Source organism: Populus nigra, chromosome 19 (assembly GCF_951802175.1).
Source record: "Populus nigra chromosome 19, ddPopNigr1.1, whole genome shotgun sequence".
Lineage (NCBI taxonomy): Eukaryota > Viridiplantae > Streptophyta > Magnoliopsida > Malpighiales > Salicaceae > Populus > Populus nigra.
The window spans coordinates 10439537-10458873 of record NC_084870.1 but is presented as its reverse complement, the minus strand read 5'-3'; the positions used below and the strand labels follow the sequence as shown (position 1 = coordinate 10458873).

Below are 19337 nucleotides of genomic sequence, written 5' to 3'. Positions count from 1 at the left end.
AGTCTCCTGTGCATTATTGTGATCACGTGGTTTTAATAGCAATTCTATTAATTTTTTTTATCTTTTTACGTATTATTGCAAGTTGAGGAATCTTGTACTTCTGAGAATATTCCTAGAACTACGTACAGTTTTATAATCCAAAAGCAAACGAACAAATTTCCAACGATTTTTTTTTATATAAAAAGCCTCATGTTTTACAGTTTATTATTATTAATGATTTTCTTTTGATTTTCAGCACTTTCCTTAAAGTAATTTTGACAAACTTATAAAGCAACGGTAGTTCTTCAAAAATCGCCCCAGGCAAATGGCTATTTTATTATTGAATTAGATAGATTTTGAATTTTTCAAATAAGAGTATTTCATATTTTATATAAAAATATTCACAAACTAATCTAAAATATAAAAAAAATTAAAACTGTTACGACATTCTTGTAACAATCTTAAAATACAAAAGATAAATTAAGCTAATTCTCTAATATGATAATAACGACAGTTAACTCCAAACACAATACGTCACCGAACGAACTGTCATCCCAGAACTTTCTCCGAAACAAGATAAATAAATAAATAGATCCCATAAATTACAGGTCACTCCCAGCTTTCACTAACCAAGCAGGCTCTAATAAACTAGAAAAAGTCCGACCGTCTCAGCTGAACTCGAAGAAGAGAGAGAGAGAGAGAGAGAGAGAGAGAGAGAGATAAAAACAAATGAGCGTCTCCTTTCTCCTCCTCCGCAAGAGTAATTAGCAGAGAGAAGATCTGCTCAGTACTACTCTAAACACACCAAAAAAAGAAAAGAGAAGAAATCTTCGATCTCTTTCCTTCTCTTCTTTTTTTCAGAAACCAAACAGAGATCAATCGATTAAAACAAAGATGCCTTCCCGTAGAAGAACTCTCTTGAAGGTCATCATCCTCGGAGACAGCGGGTCAGTCACCTTACCTACCCCTCCCTCTATTGCTAGTTCGATTTTGAATTCTAGGGTTTGCCTAGGCGGATCTTTCCAGATCCTAAATTTCTTTCTGATTTGTAGAATTGTTTATCTATTTGGTTGAATTATACGTTTTTCTAGTACCCATATTTTTCTCAATTTCTCAGGCTTTGATCTGTATTTTGGATTTAGATTAACTTTGAATGCCTTTGCCTTTGTTTGTTTGCTTTGATTGATTTCAATGAAGTAATAGAATTTGTTCGCAATGTGCAGGGTAGGAAAGACCTCTTTGATGAATCAGTATCCTTTTGACCTGGTTGTTATCTCACTAGTAATTGTTTTAGTATATAGAAAAAATCTGTATTGCATGCTATACTGCGAGATGTATCCTGTTTTGGTGTTGTTTTTCTTGACGTAATGCTTTTAGATATGTAAACAAGAAGTTTAGCAATCAATACAAGGCGACAATTGGAGCTGATTTCTTGACCAAGGAAGTTCAGTTTGAAGATAGGCTCTTCACTTTACAGGTTGGTAGTGCTAGTAGCCTAAGCGCCTTGTTATTTCATTGATGTGACTCCAATTTTAGTGATGTAGTAAAATTGTGTATGCTTTTGGGAGTTCATAGATGCTTTTTTGACGTGTATACTTTTGGGAACTGAAAGAATTTGACTGACATTGCAAAATTCTGTTCATATCATTATGGTGTGTCGAGTTGGAATGGATTTCTGACTCACGTTGTTACTTTGTAAGAGCAAAACGAAAATGAATTGAATTGAATTGAATAGAAGTCTCCATATTATCCCTAATAGAATACATGTAAAAGAAAATCAGTAAGTAGTTTCCTTGGAACTTATTGTGTCTTTGTTAAAGCTCACTTCAGTTTTGATGTCAATTTGTTTCACACTATCCAATTATATCAACTGGACAAAAATGAACTCGAGTAATTGTATTCCTTCCCATTTATTGGATTCCAGATGGGGTCTAAGTTGGTCACTGTTCCTGCCACTTCGTGGGAGAAGCTTTCCACATTGATTGCTGTGTGCATTTCGTGTCCTATGGCATTAGGTTGGCAATCTACCTGTGCCAATACTTGATTATTGTATATCCTGTGCAACTTGATTCCATGTGTTATTACAGACACAAAAAGTTCTCTTGCTTGCCAATCATGCCATTGGATTCTTAGTCAACCCTCCTGTGTGTCTCAAACTCTTAGAGTGTTTTGTTGGATTGCTGCACCCAAACATTTAGCAAATCCTTTTATTTTGGCAGATCTGGGATACTGCTGGGCAGGAAAGATTCCAAAGCCTTGGTGTTGCTTTCTATCGTGGTGCTGATTGTTGTGTTCTTGTATATGATGTCAATTCGATGAAATCTTTTGATAACCTTAATAATTGGAGGGAAGAATTCCTCATTCAGGTATCGCTCTATTTATTTTCAATCTTGCAGAAAAGCATATCTATCAAAATCTGTGATTTTATTTTGGTCCCGTTTGGAAACGCGGCTGCGGTTGCGTTCCCAAAAAATTTGAAATTTTTTTTTTTGCTAAAATTTAAAATGGTTTGTACGTTTTGGATCGTTTTGATGTGCTGATGTCAAAAATGATTTTTTAAAAATGAAAAAACATCATTGGCATGCATTTTGGCACGAAAAGTTATTTGAAAAGCACCTGCAACCACACTGCCAAACACGCTCTTTGAAGCTGATCCATGATGATGATTTGAGAAAAATTTTGCAGGCAAGCCCTTCAGACCCAGAGAATTTCCCATTTGTTGTTCTTGGAAACAAGGTCGACGTGGATGGTGGAAATAGCAGAGTGGTATGTATCTTGAATGCGTCACACAACACCCCCCCCTTTACCTATTCCTTTCTGTGTAGATAAACATCCACTTCTTGTGAATTCCAGGTTCCAGAGAAAAAGGCACGGGCATGGTGTGCCTCGAAAGGGAATATCCCTTACTTTGAAACCTCTGCCAAGGAAGGCATTAATGTTGAGGAAGCTTTCCAATGCATAGCAAAGAATGCCCTGAAGAGTGGGGAAGAGGAAGAGATGTAAGTCAGAAAGATAAGCATATCTATTTTCACAACTCACCCTTTATTTCTGCTTTCAGTGAATACATTGACTAGTCTGATAAATTTCACACATCAGAATCTGAGCTTGCCATTAAAGTACAGTACAGTACTTATTTTGAACTGCAATTAGCTAGTAAAAATTGCTGAATATCTGATCCGATGATCTTTTTAAAGCAATTAATTTGGACTTGTTAACAGTTACTTCATTTTTTAAAAAATCTGTTCGTTATTTTATTAATTTTCCTAAAACATTGAATAGTGCTTGTTATCTTTTTTAACAACGCTAACAGATACTAATGGCACTCTCCTTGTTTTTGTGTTTCCCGTGCAAATTGTGGCATGAAGATACTTGCCAGATACCATTGATGTTGGAACCAGCAGTCAACCTAGGTCAACTGGATGTGAGTGCTAAACTATAGCCTGATTCTTCGGCAGCAATAAATCATCTTTTATAGTGCTACAAACAATTGGGCTGTTTTGAGCCCTTCCAATCGTTGTGTACGAGGCTAGACTGTAAATTAAGTGTTTGTGGGAAAAATTTGTTCCGTAGTGCTGGATATGGTGCCCTAGTGTAAAAACTGCTGGATTTGTTCATGCTGTGTTTGATTTTTTTGTAGGCGCTGCGCAATTTGTTCTTGTTATTATTTACATCATGCTGTTACCTTTTCTTTCAATCAAGAAATTTATTTGAGAACTTCAAATATTAAAGTTCATCCACATAACTACTGCAAGGCTCATCTATCAATTGAAATTACTATACTGCACTGCCTTAGGCCGTGACCGTGTTCTGTTAATGAAGATTTCTTCGACGCAGTGCATGGATAAGTTAGGCACAGATGTTCATCCTTGCGCCTGTGAAAGTAGACTGGGTCCCAGGGTGTCCCGTGAACTGTTAAGCTAGACATTACAAATTTACAGAGCAGCTTCGAGGCAGAGGCTTCTAAACCATATTGAACAGGAGTGCATATCACGTCAGAGCATCTGCATCAATTTGTGAATCCAAATATCCTTTTTCTTACATCTGACAGCCTGCATTTTGGAGCAGTAAGAAGTCATACAGGCCAATACAAACTATTAACACTAGCTATCTATGTCTAATATTTAAAAGATACTAGAATGCAACCATCAGCAAAATTTCAAGGTACAAGTTATTATTCTCTCCATTCTCACATAATTCTGAGTTGAATGGATCCAATGATCTTGCAATACACCGTTGAGTTGCTAGTAAAGCTCCATCCCCACATTTTTTTTTAATACACTGACAATAGTACAATAGTGGCTTCTAAGGAGTAGATTGTAAAAGACACCAGCCCTTTTTTTTTTCCCGTTCCAAGAGACTGCTGAGTGCAACGTACCATCTAATATAGACACATACTTGTCGCACGATAATGATCCTGCAGCAGGAGATAAAAAGCGCCCTCAGGACCTACAAAAAATGAACTGCATAACAGATGGAAAAGAGTATTAGAGCTTAATCGAGTCTCTACACTGCTAAGACGCAGAGGATACAGAAGTAGGAAAAATTGTGGGCAGATAGCATCATGTCAGTGTCAGATCTGCTTATCCACAAGTTATTTATTTTTAGATGGCTCAGGACATGTAAGCAAAACAAAATTCATGTTGTACAGCTATAAGATGGAAATGTGACAGGATATCAAATGCAATAAAGTGAGTCAGAAATACCAGAAAAGGGCACTCACTTGGTAAAACTAGCCATAACTGACCGGTGTATAAAAATCAAGGCAGCTCTATTCACAAGCATTCCAAGGAATGACTACTTTGTCCCAACTGAAGAAAGTTTTTCCTGACCAGAAGGTCGAATTGAATTTCCTGCTGTAGTTGTTGTGGACACTAATGTGCCAGGGGTTGGAGCCAATGCACCCATTGGTCTTGATATCGGTGGCCTTTGGGCAGTCATGCTCATCGGAGGCCTCGGAAATGCATTTGCAAAGTTCATTGCAATTCTGTTGGCAGGTAATGACGGTGGCACTGCTCTAGATGAAGGTGGTAAACCAAGTCGGGATGCAATTATCTGAGCTCGTTCTTGGTAAAGTCTCTGCCTTGACCTGTCCAGTTGCTCCCTCACCCTCATTATTACACTATCCATTTCATTAAAGAAGGCTAGCTTCATTTCCAACTTATGTAACTGCACATATGGAACCATCCACAAGGTCATACTTCTATGGACAATCATAGATAACAGTGTAGAATGCCTACTGGGCTGTAAAAATACCTGCTTCTCTATCAATGAGGCAGCAAGTTGTCGGATTTGGTCCTCTTCCTGGTTTGCTAGAAGTTTTGCCTTCACTGCTGCTGCTGAGAGGGCTGAAACTGCAGCACGCTTTATTTTATCAATTTTATTTTCATCTTTAATCACTTCACTGTCAGGCTTCTCTTTCTTACTATCTTTGGGACCCTCTTCTGCAAAGAACAGACAAATTAAGAAGATACAATCATAGAGGAAAAATCTACCAGCCAAAATATCAAATTAACCATTGCAAAACAGAAGCACCATGGTGTCAAAATTCTCCCATCAAATTTCAATTAGACCTCCTCCAATTCTCAATTCAAGTGCACATGATTCAAAAGAATGATATACAAGTTTTGGCATGCACCCAGATTAATTTGCAAAATTCATGAATTCATCCAGGAAAAGCTTTGAGAAGACATTATGTGGCTAGACTGTTTTCTTATTTCTCTTTCTTTTTAACCACAACCACTGTGACACACTCACACTTTCTCAGGACATAAAATCCCACTGAACTCCATCCCACCCATTTATTTTTAACTCCATCCAAGATCCCTTTTGAATATACATATTTTTTCCCCCAAATCTGAGACACAGATACACGCGCGCATGCACGTACACACAGAGATAGAGAGAGGACCTGAAGTGGGTCCACTTTCAACCTTCAGATCCTGAGGCTTCACTTCTGAAGGCTGTGAAGATAACATGTCTACATCTGCTGTTGACTCTGTAGGCTGAGAGTGGTCTCCTGCATTTGATTTTGCTGGTTGCTGTGACCCATCCTTGTCTGCAGGCAGAGAATCTGACACCATGTCTACATCCTTAGATGCATCACCAGCTTGAGAGTGTTCGTCAACTGACATTGATGCAACTGATTGAGAAGGCTCATTCTTTTCTGAAGACTTCAATTCAGACACCATATCCACATCCTTAGCCACCTCTGTAAGCTGAGAATGCTCTTCGGTTGATGATACTTCCAGTGTTTCCTTCAAGGAACTTGGTGGACACGCTGAATTGGGTGGTATCTCATCCGATTCCTTTACAATACTAGGTGTGTGGTCCTTTGGTAACTCTGAATTGCTAGATTCCTTTGATCTACAAGGTTCAACTTCCTCGTGAGAGACAGCTGTCTCTGCTTCATTTACAGCATTTACTTTCTCTGGGGATTCACCCTTTGATGAATCTAGTGGTTTCTTCTCTTCTGGAACAGAGTCTCCAACTTTCTTGTCTCTGTGATCATCTGACAGGTCTCTATCACCTAAACCTGAGGTAGGGCTATTCTCTTTCTGGTTTTTTTCCTCTTGCTTGTCCTTTTGAGCATCATGATCAGCCATTTCAGTAGCAACACTGCAAATCTCTTACTCGCATGAGACACATAACCCATAAATTGGAAAGAAAATTAAGTTCTAGTAAAGGTTTACATACCAATCACTGCCAGATGGTTTCTTTCTCTCCTCTGGTGGATCTTCCAAAAGAAAGCAATGCCTTGCTGCCAGCTGCAAGCCAGGATAGTTGCTAGACAAGGATTTCAAAGAAGAGCGGGCTGAAGCAGTAGCAACATTAGGTCCCACCAATCTTGTCAGAAATGATGCCTATACATGAAAGGAACCGTAAGTTGAAATATATTAGCTGCATTTTGTAATGAGTTACTGCATACAAGGTCTTAAGCCTCAAGGTCAATCCTTTTTTTTTTATTTGCAACATGAAAACTTTATGTGAATGGAGAGAATGATACTACTGATTGCCAATCAAATGCAGGTAGAAGATGACTATGAATGAACCAGAACATGAACCTACAGAGTGGTCATGGTAGATGTACCTGCTAGGTGTAAAAGAGTCGCCACGTTTTCACTTACATATATATTTTTTGTTATTTAGAAGCATGCTACAGAAACTTATCACGTTTCCTTGCATGTTCATCAATATAATTCACTTTTAAGTGTGGGAAGCACTTGTGTTTTCATCATTGATACTGGTATCAATATTCATTTATAGTGGGCACATTTCTAGATGCATCCTGAGAAACATCATAGTTTTCAGCAGGCTAACATTCAACTTACCAAAGCCATGACAGGATTTCCAACTTCAGAAAATGAAAGTCGGTTTTCAGGACTTGGTGAATAGCCAACAGCTTCAAATGCTTCTGTAAGAGCTCTGAGTGCAACATTTTCACCCATTTCTTCACTAACCTTCACTCCACTGGCATCTTCTGATTTGGAAATTTCCGGACCATTAATCACCTCACTGCTTTTTTCATTTTCTGTACTTTCCTGACTACCTTTTACTTCACTTGTATCTTCTGGTTTTGAAGCTTCCATTGGAGGAGTCAGGGGTTGATCTTCACTAGCACCTGTTTTACTCTCACTTGTATCAAGGACATCTTTAGGGCCAGATGTCCCATCAACGGTTGCATCAGCATCTACTGTTACTTTGGAAGTGCCATTCATATCATTGGTGACGTCAAAAAAGGCATCCTCAATTGGCATTTGAACAAAGTGCAATATACATTGAGCTTTTGTTTTTGTGGCAACATGTTCTGCAATCTCATTCCAGTTTTCTTTATAAAGTTCCAGTGCTTCAAGGAGAAGTAGAGTCTCCTGATCTGTCCACTTTCCACCACTTGCACCAGCAGCCTCAGCAGGCTCCATGAGAATAAAATCAGACGAGGACATGTTTGAGCCAAACTTTCCATTATTAAAGCAATCAGCGCATAAATCATAATCTGCCTGTCCAATAGGAACATAGTTAGATAGAATGCAATATATAGCGGGTTGGGGGATTAGGAGAAACTTAAATTCAGCAAGCGTTTGTAGCCCCATTCCATGTACCATATTGCTATACTGTAAAAAACTAATATTTGACACATGCTTCTATCCTTTCTTATGTGCCAACAATCCGAGCTACTGACTTAAAGAAATTCCATACTTCATAGACAATTGAATGCAAGTGGTGCAGAATTAAAACCAACAAATCCAAGTGAAGAACCAACCTGCTTCTGGCAATGGTAGCGCTTGCGAGAGCAATCAGCTGAACAAGAATTGCAGTGGTACTCAACAGATGGCCCCTCAAGCTTAGCCAACTCTTCAGCAATTGCCGACTCAGGAAACAATCTAGATGATGTAGTTGGAGCTGCGAGGTTAGGTTTAGGAACAATAGGTGGACATGGTTGAATGGCTTCAAAGCAAAACAACTTTTCAAGAGATGAATCTTTCTTTGCCGCTTCATCACCATCAGCATTGGGAGCAGAATCGAATTGTAATGGATGAAAGTTAACTAATCCCCAATAATCTAAGAACTCTAGCACCTCTCGCCTTGCATCTAAGTCTGAAACTTCAAGTTCTGACAAATCTTTCACTTCAATAAGAGTGTTTGGATTAGAATTAAATTTTTTCATGATCCAATTACGTATCTCTAAATAGGTATCCGGTGTCCGGCTTTGGGACTTCCCATTAAAGAATGAAGGCAGTAAACGCTCCTCAAGCGGGTGAATTTTTGTCCATGAAAACCAACCTGTAAACCAAAAGGGAGGAAACCAAAACTCATTGTCTGCCTCTACTAAACAATTCCCCCACTTGACTTATCACAAGAATTTAAAATTTTCAAATAAAACAAAACACATAATTTCTCACATTCTCACTTCATGAACGGCAGTACAAAATGCACACAACTTGACCTAAAAAACTTTGAAATTCAAGAATTCTCAAAATTGCAGCTAATACACGCACCAAAACCTAAAACTTTTCGCATTTTCTCAGCAAATAAACTTAAATTAACCAACTTGCCCAGAAAACATACAAAAACTTGAACTTCCACTACTTACCACAATGACTAGGCACAATATGAGCATTAGAATCACGAGATCTAATAACCTCAAACTCTGCTTCAATTTCTGTTTGCAATTCCTCCACCTTACTCCTCCTCTCCTCCTCCACCAAGGCCGCAGCATCCGGAACCGCCGTAGTTACTTTCTGCTCGACCTTCAAGCCCGCTGAAAGCGCCGAAGAAGCCAAAATGTTAGGGATTTGTCTCGCTCTAGTAAAAGGACCGTTATGGTTCGAGAGATTAGAGATCGCAGCTTTCTCGCGAGTGAGCCGTTTCGATGGTAAAGGTGAAGAGAGAAAATTTGAGAGTGAATTCGCTTTCCTTTTGTGCCCTCCAGGTCGGCGCCTTGAAGGTCCAGGCTCAGCTGACGCCGGCGATTCAGCGTGGCTCCCCGCCGGTTTCTCTTCCATTTTTGATTGATTTAGAGGGTTTTTTGAGTTACGAAGTGAAGGAGATGTGATCCATCTCTGTGGATTGTTATGGGCAAAGAGGAATTTTCATTTCCAGGTTAGTGAAGCGTTTTTAAATATTTTGAATAGAAATCATATTGATTCCTAAAGTTTTAAAATTTAGTCAAATCAGTCCTATTGCTTTGTTTTTAATTAATTCTGAGCCTTTGGTTTTCAATTTATAATGAACTTACCCCTTTTAAGCTGCCACGTTTAGAAATATAACTAGTTATGATACTCGTTGTTTTTTTCTGTGTCAGGTATTTTTTTTTATAAAATAATTATATATATAAATTTTTTCAAAGTATTTATGTAGTTTAAAAAGTTGAAGTTCAAATAAAAATATGTATACATACATATGATCAAATAAATTAAGAATTATATATGTTAATAAATAAATAAAAAGTTATTAATGATATTTAAAAATAAAAATTAAAAAATTAAAAAATAGATATAAATCAAGATATTTAATATCAAAATACAAGATATTTATCTAGTTATATTTGCTAAATTTATTTATTAAAATAATTTTTTTATTTGAACAGGCGATAATAGAAATAAATACATAAATTAAATTAATTGAATAAAATAAAAGGAAAAACAATTATGCAAGGATGCGCATATTAGAAATATTATCTAAAAATATTTTTTTTATTTTCAAAAATAAAGTTTATCTATACAAAAAAAAATTATAGATAAATCAGAAAAACTCTTCAAAATTAAATGTATAACTAAAAACTAATTATCATTTAAAAAAGGTTATCCAAACAAAATAAAAGAAATGATATGTGCCAATTTAAATATAAATTAAAAACATTTAGAGAAAAAATCATAAAAAAAATATTAATTTTAATAAAATAAAATAAAATAAATAAAATAATCAAATGTTAGGCTAGTCTGCCTACCCTGCCCTATTGTTTTAGAGCCCACGCGCAAGCAGACTCACGTGATTGGGCCTTTAATTTTATTTTTTGTTTGCAATTAAGGTGGATTTCACCTCAAATATTTGTAAAACAAAATAGGCGAACACATTATCTAATTTGTTCAATTCCAGTCATTGTAGTGCCAAATAAATTAAAACGTAAGGTTTATTATCTAAAACCTTGTTTTTCAAATTATTCTTGACCTAAAATATATATAAAACATTTTAAGAGCCGTAGCAAATCAATTTATAATTTTAAAAAACTATCTAAAAATTCAAAATCAATCTAAATTCAAAAATTAATTAGAGTTCAGATATGGTTTTTTATAAATTTTAAAAATATAAAAATATTTAATATAAACTTCTAATTATCAAATAAAATTATTTAATATAAAAATAATCTGTTTTGACGATCTAAATGATGTTAGAATCGAAGGGATGTGATGGCAAGCATAAAAACGTATTAAGCTGTTCGATATGGATGCAGTCGGCAACAAGCACGTGATGTTGATGTCCGTCCAAAGGGTGCTCATGTTAATTCAGAAAATGAGCATCAAATTAATGAGGCAAATACTGAGCAAGCTCATACTGATCCATGATCTGCATAGGGTCGACCCTGTATTCCGATCTTCTTTGCCATGAATAAGAAGGCTGGGATAAAAAACCAATGCCCACTATGAGAAAGTTAGACCCAGGTGGTGCTGAGTTTTTACCCCCAGAGAAATAGCTGAAGTCCGAGTCCATTGTTTCGTGAAGTTGCAAGCCTTTTGGTCTTGGTTTGCAATAAAATGAAGAAGGGCCTGTTGAGAATTCCGGGTGCAACCACAACTGCGTTGGTGTTTTAAAATTGTATTATATCATAGAGATTGTTTTTTAAATTATTTTTTATTTTAAAATATATTAAAATAATTTTTTTAATTTTTTTAAAATTTATTTTTAATATTAACGAATTAAAATGATAAAATAAATTAATCTGAAACTAAAACAAATTCAAAATTCTTTGAAAATATAGTTGAACTACAATGCTAAATAGGGTCTAAAATCAAAATCATAAATATATCTGTTTTTTTTTTTAATGTTTCTAGTGTGAGCGCGCGCGTAAGGTGGTGAAATAGCCATAAAAAACAAGTGAAAAATACAGGTCTTTAACTCAGATTTTTAGAGGAGCATATAGAAGGATACCTGGATGTAAAAATAGATTAATTCATATAAAATTTGGTGAAGGTGATATGATTATTTAAGACAGGGCAAGGGCAAGTATCTAATTACAATTCATGGAGAATACAGTTGTAGATTTAGGAGGGTTGGTATGTTATTATTTAGATGTTCAACCCTTAAACAAGTCGCTGGATATATATTATTATGAATGCACTAATTTAGATGCTCGCCCTACATATATGAAGATCCTGCAAAACAATGTTGAGGCTTAAGTAATTTTGAAAGAATGGTTAAACTAAAATTAATATGAATCACAAGTTAACGAGTTAGAATTTCAACTCAGTATTTTTATGTTTTGAAATGTTCAAATTCATAATAAAATAGTAGTCTAATTGCATGTAAGTTTGGTATTTTACCAAACCTAATATATTTGGGTTCAACCATGAACCAAATCCAAGTCATTACTAGTTTAGCAGCTCCAATGTCATTGAATTCAGCTGTGAGCTAAGCTTCGGTTATCATGGATTTAATAAAAAATCTAACTCAATATACTTAAATTCAGTAGTAAGCTGGATTGAAGTAATCCATGGATCTGACAAGTTATCATACTTGTTATGCGTTGATTCAGTTACAAATGAAACCCAAGATATTATGAACTTGTTAAGTTGTCAAACTCATTTTCTCTATGTTTGATTATATATTAGATCCAGATCCAATTGAATTTAGAGATCCATGCTAGTACCATAGGGTTTTATCTTCATGTCATTTATATAAATTATTTATGCAAGACTTGTAATTATAATTTCACATGCTTAAAGTTTGATGTGTTGTATGTTTTTTATCCAGTTTCCAAGTTTTGTTGAGTCATTGTGACCGAGCAAAAAGCACGAAAAGAGAGAGAGAGAGAGAGAGGGGGGGGTAGTTTGAATTAAAATTTGTTTGGCTTATGGGATTAACAGTGCTAATGTAATTTACAAATAAATAAATAAATTATGCAATAAACAAGCAGGCTTGTTGGTTATTGAGCTTTCATTCTCGGCTTCAATTTCACTATTGCAGATAATAAATTCTTGCACTGATGGGCCACGTACAACATAAACCCAGAAAAGACATGATATAAAATATTGCCTGTAACACATATTCATGAATTAACAGAATACATGAAATTTTTTTGAATCAAGGGTGGCAAGGATTCCCATTTGCCAGCCCAGCCCAGCCCACCACCACTGCAGTAAAATAAGGATTTTAGTCTCTGCGTTCAAAATGGGACAGAGAATAGCCTGATTGTTAAGAACTTTTCTTTTATTCGAGTTAGTTACTGATTCTATCTATTCTAAAATTAACGATAGTATAAGTTTTTAGTATTTTTAAAATTTATAAAACTTAAATAAATAATCTTTAAATAATAAATCTAAAATTTAATTAATTAACCTATACTAGGTTTTTTTTTATATCGATGCCTGGTGGTGAGTTTTCTTCCGATGAAGTATAAAGGGGTGAGTTTTCTACCGTTTTTCTCCTCTTCATTTCCCCCCCTCAAACAAAGGTCTCGATGCAATCTTAAATTATTGTACTTAGATCACAATTCATCAATTTCAATTAAAGACAATCTTCAACTCTCTCTCCAGCATCAAAATTCGTGACTCCCTTGTTTCTCTGAACTGGCAACTTTCCAGGATGTGGAGGGTTATATCATCAATCACTAGCTGACATCCAACAAAAGAATTACCAAGGCTGCAAATTCTACTCTCTTAAAGGGAAATAATTCTTCTTGTATTGCTCTCCTCCACAGATCAGAACATGGGGCCTTTGAAGCTGTCGAGTACGGACAATGCTGTTGCTGGGATGTAATAGATGGTTTACCAAACATAAATGACCTTTGGTACTTTAGTGTTTCTAACGAATGTGCATTTCTACCTTCCGAACACGAGGAATTGTTGGAACCGAAATTCTGCAGCAAAAGAGCAGCCTCCTTTAGCTTTCGAAGAAAGCACGGTAGCAGGCGCCTTAAAAATGTTTCTTAAAATGGCTCAAATCTTCTATGCATTGAGAGATTTGAAACATTAGAAAAGGGTTGATAAGAAACACATTAAAACGGGGAAATTCTCATAAACTTCCTATAGCAATATTACATGAAGAAAAAACATCTTACATTGCTTAATTAAACACACGCTAGCTCGCTTATAATTAAGCCCCCCTAATTAAGGGAAACCTTTATTTAAGCATGTCACAAACCATAGCGGGCTTAGCTAAAGTCACTTCTGCTCCATCGTAATTAAGAGACCATGAGCACATCAACAAGCAACTTTGTCTGGCTAATTAGTTGCTATAAGCAGTAACACTAGGCCTCGGCTCAAAATCCTCAGCAAATGATCTCTCTCCTTTAACGACACCATCATTGTAAAGGAACAACTGAGTGTTTGGGCGGAAATCTTTCGAGAAGGACTTATCTTTTGCTGGTTTTATACCATTGTCATAAGATGTAACACTAGGCTGGGGGCCAAAATCCTTGACAAAATTATTCTTTTCATTGGACTCGGTTGTGTGGCAATCGGCTTTCTCATTGGAGACTGATGACAATATTGTGGTTTCGCGAATAAGGCCTTGTATTGCTTCTGGCATGGGCTGATCTTTCATGACAGCTCTCCAATACTCTCCAGTGTCTTTTCTAGCACCGATAACGTCAGCAAACTGCTAAATCAGAGAATTTTAAAAAAATATTAAAACATTATATTATAAGATTTTGATAGATAAAAGGACAGCACTGCATGCATGTGGTGCATGTGCACCCTTTATTCTATTATCATTGCAAAAAAGAAAAAGAAAAGGAACAAAAGCATACCGAAAAGAGTGAGAAAAGAACGAAGAAAGCGAAGGAGGATTTCATGTTTTCTTCCCAAATTAAACAGATCCTTCTAAAATTGTTTGATTGTATGGAGGTCGCTTGCATTCTTATTATATAGAGGCAAAGAACAAGAAGAGAAAGGGAAAATATAAACAATTAGAAGGCTCGTGATTACTATATGGTCACTAATGATTCACGTTTTTCTTTTGTTTTGTTTTCATGAAAAGCTTGTTAAAACTTGTCTACATAAGAAAGAGACACTCTGTGCCATGGGATCTGTAAAAAGATTGTAGGGAAAGATGATTGGTTACGATATGCCCCTCGGGTTATCTTCTTCAATTATTAACAATCTTTATTTCCTTACACACAATCCTAGGTATATTTTTATGTCCCAGGCTTTACGCTTATATTCATATTTAAAATACACAAAGTTTAGTCGTATTTGCTTATATTAATACTCACTTGGCATTTCAAAGATTCTGAAAATCCTCATCTTTTTAATTTTAAAACATCCTTAACATTTACTTAAATAATTTATTTACTATTTCTATACCTTAATTTCAACCACTTTTCAAATTTAATTTAAAATACACAAAGTTTAGTCATGTTTTTTACTCGTTTAATTTTTTTTTTCATTTACATGCTTATTGCATACAAGCCAAGCCATGATAATTCCAAATCAATTAAAACATGAATCTTTTATATCATCAATCCTTCTTAATGTAATCATTCAAAATGCACTAACATCCAATTACAACTAATTAAAAAAGCTTACTTAAATGTTTTTCAATTTCATCATTAATACATCAAACATACTCAGACACACATAATTACACAAATATTTATTTGGCACTTCCCTTTGCTATTTTCTTCTAAAGTGGCTACTTCTAGTCTGAAAATTTTCTTCAATTATTTATTATTTTGTATTATTTATAACCATTTTTTTCATAATTATATCAAACCACAATAATTTCACACTTCCCCCAAAATATCTTTTAAGAACCCTAATTTAAAAATTAAAGAATTATGCATTAAATTCGTTTCTTTTCATTCAAACTTGTTTAGACAATAAAATAAAATTCAAATACTAACTAGTCAAATTTTTCCCTCATTGACCTCTTTTCCTCTTTTGGACGAACATGACTTCCTCATCTAGTTTCTCTCTTCTTTCACTTGATTTTCCTATTAACTCTTTTCTTTAATGGTTTTAACAGTTTAAAAAACTCTTTAATTCTTTTATCTTGCTCCAATTCTTGTTTCTTTCTCTAAATTTTCTAAGTATAGAAGCTCACGAGGTTTCTCTCTCTCTTTTTTTTTTGTTCTACCAAGAGTTAAAAGAAGGAGAAGAAGTTGTTGGAACTTTCCAGCTCATCTATATATTTACAAAAAATACCATTAATGAGTTATATGTTATTTTTCTCCTTAACCGTCGTTAAGCTTTTAAAACTTTGATTGATCTAAAATTTCAAAAGGAATATATGTCAAAAAATTTATCATAAAACTTCAGTTTGATCCAACAATTTGATTGAAAGTTATACTTGAAAACGCAAAACTGATCATTGAGTGATTTTTCATCAAATTTCAAAATTTCCTTGTGCCCTCCTTGCATAAACCATATTAGTTATCTCACTAAGTCCTCATGAACATTCACTATGCTTAAAATTATTTATTTTACCTTTTCTATCATTTTAGTTTTTTTATGAACTTATTACTATTTTACGATAATATTATAAATTACTAACCAGGTTTACCCAAATGCTCTTCCATGTCATTCTTAACTCTTTTTTACTTAATTTAAATTATTTTCTATTATTTTGTAAGTATATATTTTTTTATAGGGATTTGCAAGTCAAGTGTAGATCTATTGCAATTAGATGATGATGTATTATATGTAGGATTATGTGGATAGCCTAACTATCTACATAGATCAATGGGATAGATCTAGGCCTAGAAGGAGGTCCAGTCTCTAAGTAAAAAAATAATGGCTTAAAAAAGCCGTAACTTTTAACCCACTTTTAACTCGATTGTTAAACCAAGTTTAAATTTTTACAAGAGTTTTTAAATGTTGCCTTTTTTATAATAGCCCTTACAACCCTACATGGACCATCAGATATTTAGATATTAAAAACCTCACTCAAGCGCAGGCCAATTTTATTATTTTCCTTTATCTTTTCTCGATTTCATACATTGCTTCCTATGATAGCGCAATCTATAGCATGGGGGATTGTTGGTGGTACTGAAATTCGGCAGCAAAAGAGCAGCGTCGTTTCCCTTTCAAAGAAGGCACGGTAGCAGGCGACTTGAAACTGTTTCTTTTTTAAAATGGTTAAGATCTTCTATGTATTGAGAGATTTGAAACATTAGCAAGGGTTTGATAAGAAACACATTAAAACGGTAACATTCTCATACACTTCTTATAGCAATATTACATGATATCATAATGACTGAAAAACATCTTACATTGCTTAATTAAACACACGCTAGCTCGCTTATAAGCGCCCCTAGTTAAGGGAAACCTTTATTTAATAAAGTCACAAACCATAGCGGGCTTAGCTAAAAGAGACCATGAGCACATCAACAAGCAACTTTGTCTCGCTAATTAGTTGCTATAAGCAGTAGTACTTGGCCTTTGTTCAAAATCATCCGAAGACGATTTTTTTCCTTTAAGCCCGACACCATCATCATAAACTGATATGTTAGGTCCTGGTTCGAAGTCCTCCGGAAAAGATTTTTCTCCTTTAAGAGTAGCGTCGTCGTGGGAAACGGACACATTAGGCCTCGGCTCAAAATCATCCGAAGACAATTTTTTTCCTTTAAGCCCGACACCATCATCATAAACTGATATGTTAGGTCCTGGTTCGAAGTGTGAGTTTGGGTGGAAATCTTTCGAGAAGGACTTATCTTTTGCTGGTTTTATACCATTGTCATAAGATGTAGCAGTAGGCTGTGGGCCAAAATCCTTAACAAAATTATTCTTTTCATTGGACTCGGTTGTGTGGCAATCGGCTTTCTCATTGGAGACTGATGACAATGTGGTTTCGCGAATAAGGCCATGTATTGCTTCTGGCATGGGCTGATCTTTCATGACAGCTCTCCAATACTCTCCAGTGTCTTTTCTAGCACCGATCACGTTAGCAAACTGCTAAATCAGAAAATTAAAAAAAAAGTTAAAACATTATATTATAAGATTTTGCTAGATAAAAGGACAGTACTGCGTGCATTTGTGTGCATGTGCACCCTCTATTCTATTTATCATTGCATAAAAAAAAAAAAACATACCGAAAAGAGTGAGAAAAGAATGAAGAAAGTGTAGGAGGATTTCATGTTTTCTGTCTCAAATTAAACAGATCCTTCTTAAATAGTTTGATGGTGTGGAGGTCGCTTGCATTCTCATTATATATAGGCAAATTAAGAACAAGAAGAGACAAGAAAAACAGAAATAAGAAGGCTCGTGATTATGGCCGCTAATGACTCACGATTTATTTTTTATTTTATTTTTGTTTTCATGATAAGCATGTTAAAACTTGTGGTGTATATAAGAAAGAGACGCTTCATCATACTATGGAATTTGATAAAAAAAAAAGATTGTGGTGAGAGATGATTGGTTACGATAGGCTCCACTCTGATATTCAAAATCCCTTTCGATAAAGATTGGTTTAGGAGGCAACTCATTTTCATCAATGTCGTGTTTTCTAGTACATAATTACCATGCCTTGTTCTTATAATCTGGTCTTACTATTTGGTCTCTTTACAATGTTTTTTATTTTTTAATAATCCGGAATGTTTGAGCTAGCTTACTCGTATCATAATTAATTTTTAGACCTACTGAACATGCTTTAAAATCAGTGAACATGTAAAGTATCACGGGGTGACATGTATGTATAAAAAAAAGATCGAACTCATATGCAGGAAAAAAAAAAACAAGCCTCTTTCCCTGTTAAGAAACGAACTCAGGTGCTATTTACAACGTTTTTCTTGTTTCTGAACGTTGTTTCGGGGAGCCGCCAATGTTACTCACCTAGGTTAGCGCAAATCAAACTTCATGTTACCGATTGAATTTTTTAATCATATATGCTGTTAATGATAGTGATTTTGTTTTCCCATATTGATTTAACGTGTTAGAAAATTCCTACGTATCAAATAAGATGGAATTAACAAAAGTAATTACTTCCCAATATCGATCGATAATTGATGTGTACATGTGAACTACAGGTATGATTGGATGCCAGTTTGGTGGTTAAACTTGACAAGGATAAGTGATAAATTTGCTTCACATGAAAAATTGGGTGGTCTGGAGGAGAGGTACTCGAATTTAATTTGAATGACGCTTCACCAACTCCAGGTCTCCAAAGATCCCGATCAAAAGTTTGCCCACCAGAAGATTTACTTTTCTGAACCTCTATGAATTATTGAAATAGGTGTACTGGCAAAAAAAAGTCAAAGTTATTTAATCATTGAGTTAATTTATGAGTCACTAGATTAACTTTTATTAAAATAATATTATTTGAATTTTTTAAAAAGAATTCCTTAATATTATATCAATTGATTTCTACCGACTCACAAACTTCTTATAGTAACCCCTGGGTCTGGTTTAACAATTATTAAAGATATTTTAAGCGGTATTTGGTTTACTATTTTGGGTTCGGCCGTGGGCCCGCGAGGCCCCAATGGTTGAAAGGGAGGGGGTTTAATCAGGCTGCATGCATTTGCCGCTAATTAAACGCAGATGCACTACTCAGGCTTCACAGGTGCATTGCAGCGGAAAGAAAACGAAGGCTGATAATGCATAATCCCACATCAGTTCATTAGAAATTACAGTTGCGTAGAGGTTATAATTATCTAAGATTTGATTAGCAGCCTAAAAGGTCATTAAAAAAAAGATCAATCATTAAAT

General features: G+C 35.1%; 4 protein-coding genes across 7 annotated transcripts; 1 reads left to right on the top strand and 3 right to left on the bottom strand.

Annotated features, from left to right (window-relative positions):
• The first annotated feature begins 604 nt into the window (after nucleotides 1–604).
• LOC133680595 (ras-related protein Rab7-like) lies at nucleotides 605–3593 on the top strand. The gene is made up of 7 exons (XM_062103617.1): nucleotides 605–926; nucleotides 1203–1229; nucleotides 1357–1456; nucleotides 2199–2345; nucleotides 2665–2745; nucleotides 2833–2978; nucleotides 3345–3593. The coding sequence occupies exons 1-7, from the start codon at nucleotides 874–876 to the stop codon at nucleotides 3409–3411; spliced, it is 621 nt and encodes a 206-aa protein (XP_061959601.1). The 5' UTR covers nucleotides 605–873; the 3' UTR covers nucleotides 3412–3593.
• A 495-nt stretch (nucleotides 3594–4088) lies between these two features.
• LOC133680594 (SWI/SNF complex subunit SWI3D-like) lies at nucleotides 4089–9569 on the bottom strand. 2 transcript variants are annotated; one of them, XM_062103616.1, is made up of 8 exons: nucleotides 9068–9569; nucleotides 8237–8757; nucleotides 7308–7973; nucleotides 6673–6839; nucleotides 5888–6594; nucleotides 5233–5417; nucleotides 4700–5145; nucleotides 4089–4439 (listed from the first exon to the last, which is right to left on the bottom strand). In XM_062103616.1, the coding sequence occupies exons 1-7, from the start codon at nucleotides 9477–9479 to the stop codon at nucleotides 4774–4776; spliced, it is 3030 nt and encodes a 1009-aa protein (XP_061959600.1). In that variant the 5' UTR covers nucleotides 9480–9569; the 3' UTR covers nucleotides 4089–4439; nucleotides 4700–4773. The 2 variants fall into 2 exon arrangements, with proteins under 2 accessions (XP_061959600.1, XP_061959599.1); XM_062103615.1 differs by having other exon boundaries at nucleotides 5233–5420; nucleotides 9068–9568.
• A 4118-nt stretch (nucleotides 9570–13687) lies between these two features.
• Nucleotides 13688–14542, bottom strand: LOC133679227 (organ-specific protein P4-like). Of its 2 annotated transcripts, none has more exons than XM_062101760.1 (2): nucleotides 14441–14542; nucleotides 13688–14292 (listed from the first exon to the last, which is right to left on the bottom strand). In XM_062101760.1, exons 1-2 carry the CDS (start codon nucleotides 14483–14485, stop codon nucleotides 13918–13920), a joined length of 420 nt encoding a protein of 139 aa, XP_061957744.1. In that variant the 5' UTR covers nucleotides 14486–14542; the 3' UTR covers nucleotides 13688–13917. The 2 variants fall into 2 exon arrangements, with proteins under 2 accessions (XP_061957744.1, XP_061957746.1); XM_062101762.1 differs by having other exon boundaries at nucleotides 13688–14289.
• A 2287-nt stretch (nucleotides 14543–16829) lies between these two features.
• Nucleotides 16830–17830, bottom strand: LOC133680600 (organ-specific protein S2-like). Of its 2 annotated transcripts, none has more exons than XM_062103626.1 (2): nucleotides 17723–17830; nucleotides 16830–17585 (listed from the first exon to the last, which is right to left on the bottom strand). In XM_062103626.1, the coding sequence occupies exons 1-2, from the start codon at nucleotides 17765–17767 to the stop codon at nucleotides 17043–17045; spliced, it is 588 nt and encodes a 195-aa protein (XP_061959610.1). In that variant the 5' UTR covers nucleotides 17768–17830; the 3' UTR covers nucleotides 16830–17042. The 2 variants fall into 2 exon arrangements, with proteins under 2 accessions (XP_061959610.1, XP_061959611.1); XM_062103627.1 differs by having other exon boundaries at nucleotides 16830–17582.
• Nucleotides 17831–19337: the final 1507 nt, after the last annotated feature.

Coding starts and splice junctions, on each gene's coding strand:
- LOC133680595 (XM_062103617.1), top strand. CDS start 874: ATGCCTTCCCGTAGAAGAACTCTCTTGAAGGTCATCATCCTCGGAGAC. Junction 1,230..1,356: donor AAGACCTCTTTGATGAATCA/GTATCCTTTTGA, acceptor TAATGCTTTTAG/ATATGTAAACAAGAAGTTTA. Junction 2,746..2,832: donor ATGGTGGAAATAGCAGAGTG/GTATGTATCTTG, acceptor TGTGAATTCCAG/GTTCCAGAGAAAAAGGCACG.
- LOC133680594 (XM_062103615.1), bottom strand. CDS start 9,479: ATGGAAGAGAAACCGGCGGGGAGCCACGCTGAATCGCCGGCGTCAGCT. Junction 5,421..5,887: donor TGAAAGTGGACCCACTTCAG/GTCCTCTCTCTA, acceptor TGTTCTTTGCAG/AAGAGGGTCCCAAAGATAGT. Junction 5,146..5,232: donor CCTCATTGATAGAGAAGCAG/GTATTTTTACAG, acceptor CCATATGTGCAG/TTACATAAGTTGGAAATGAA.
- LOC133679227 (XM_062101760.1), bottom strand. CDS start 14,485: ATGAAATCCTCCTTCGCTTTCTTCGTTCTTTTCTCACTCTTTTCG. Junction 14,293..14,440: donor TTCTTTTCTCACTCTTTTCG/GTATGCTTTTGT, acceptor TCTCTGATTTAG/CAGTTTGCTGACGTTATCGG.
- LOC133680600 (XM_062103626.1), bottom strand. CDS start 17,767: ATGAAATCCTCCTACACTTTCTTCATTCTTTTCTCACTCTTTTCG. Junction 17,586..17,722: donor TTCTTTTCTCACTCTTTTCG/GTATGTTTTTTT, acceptor TTTCTGATTTAG/CAGTTTGCTAACGTGATCGG.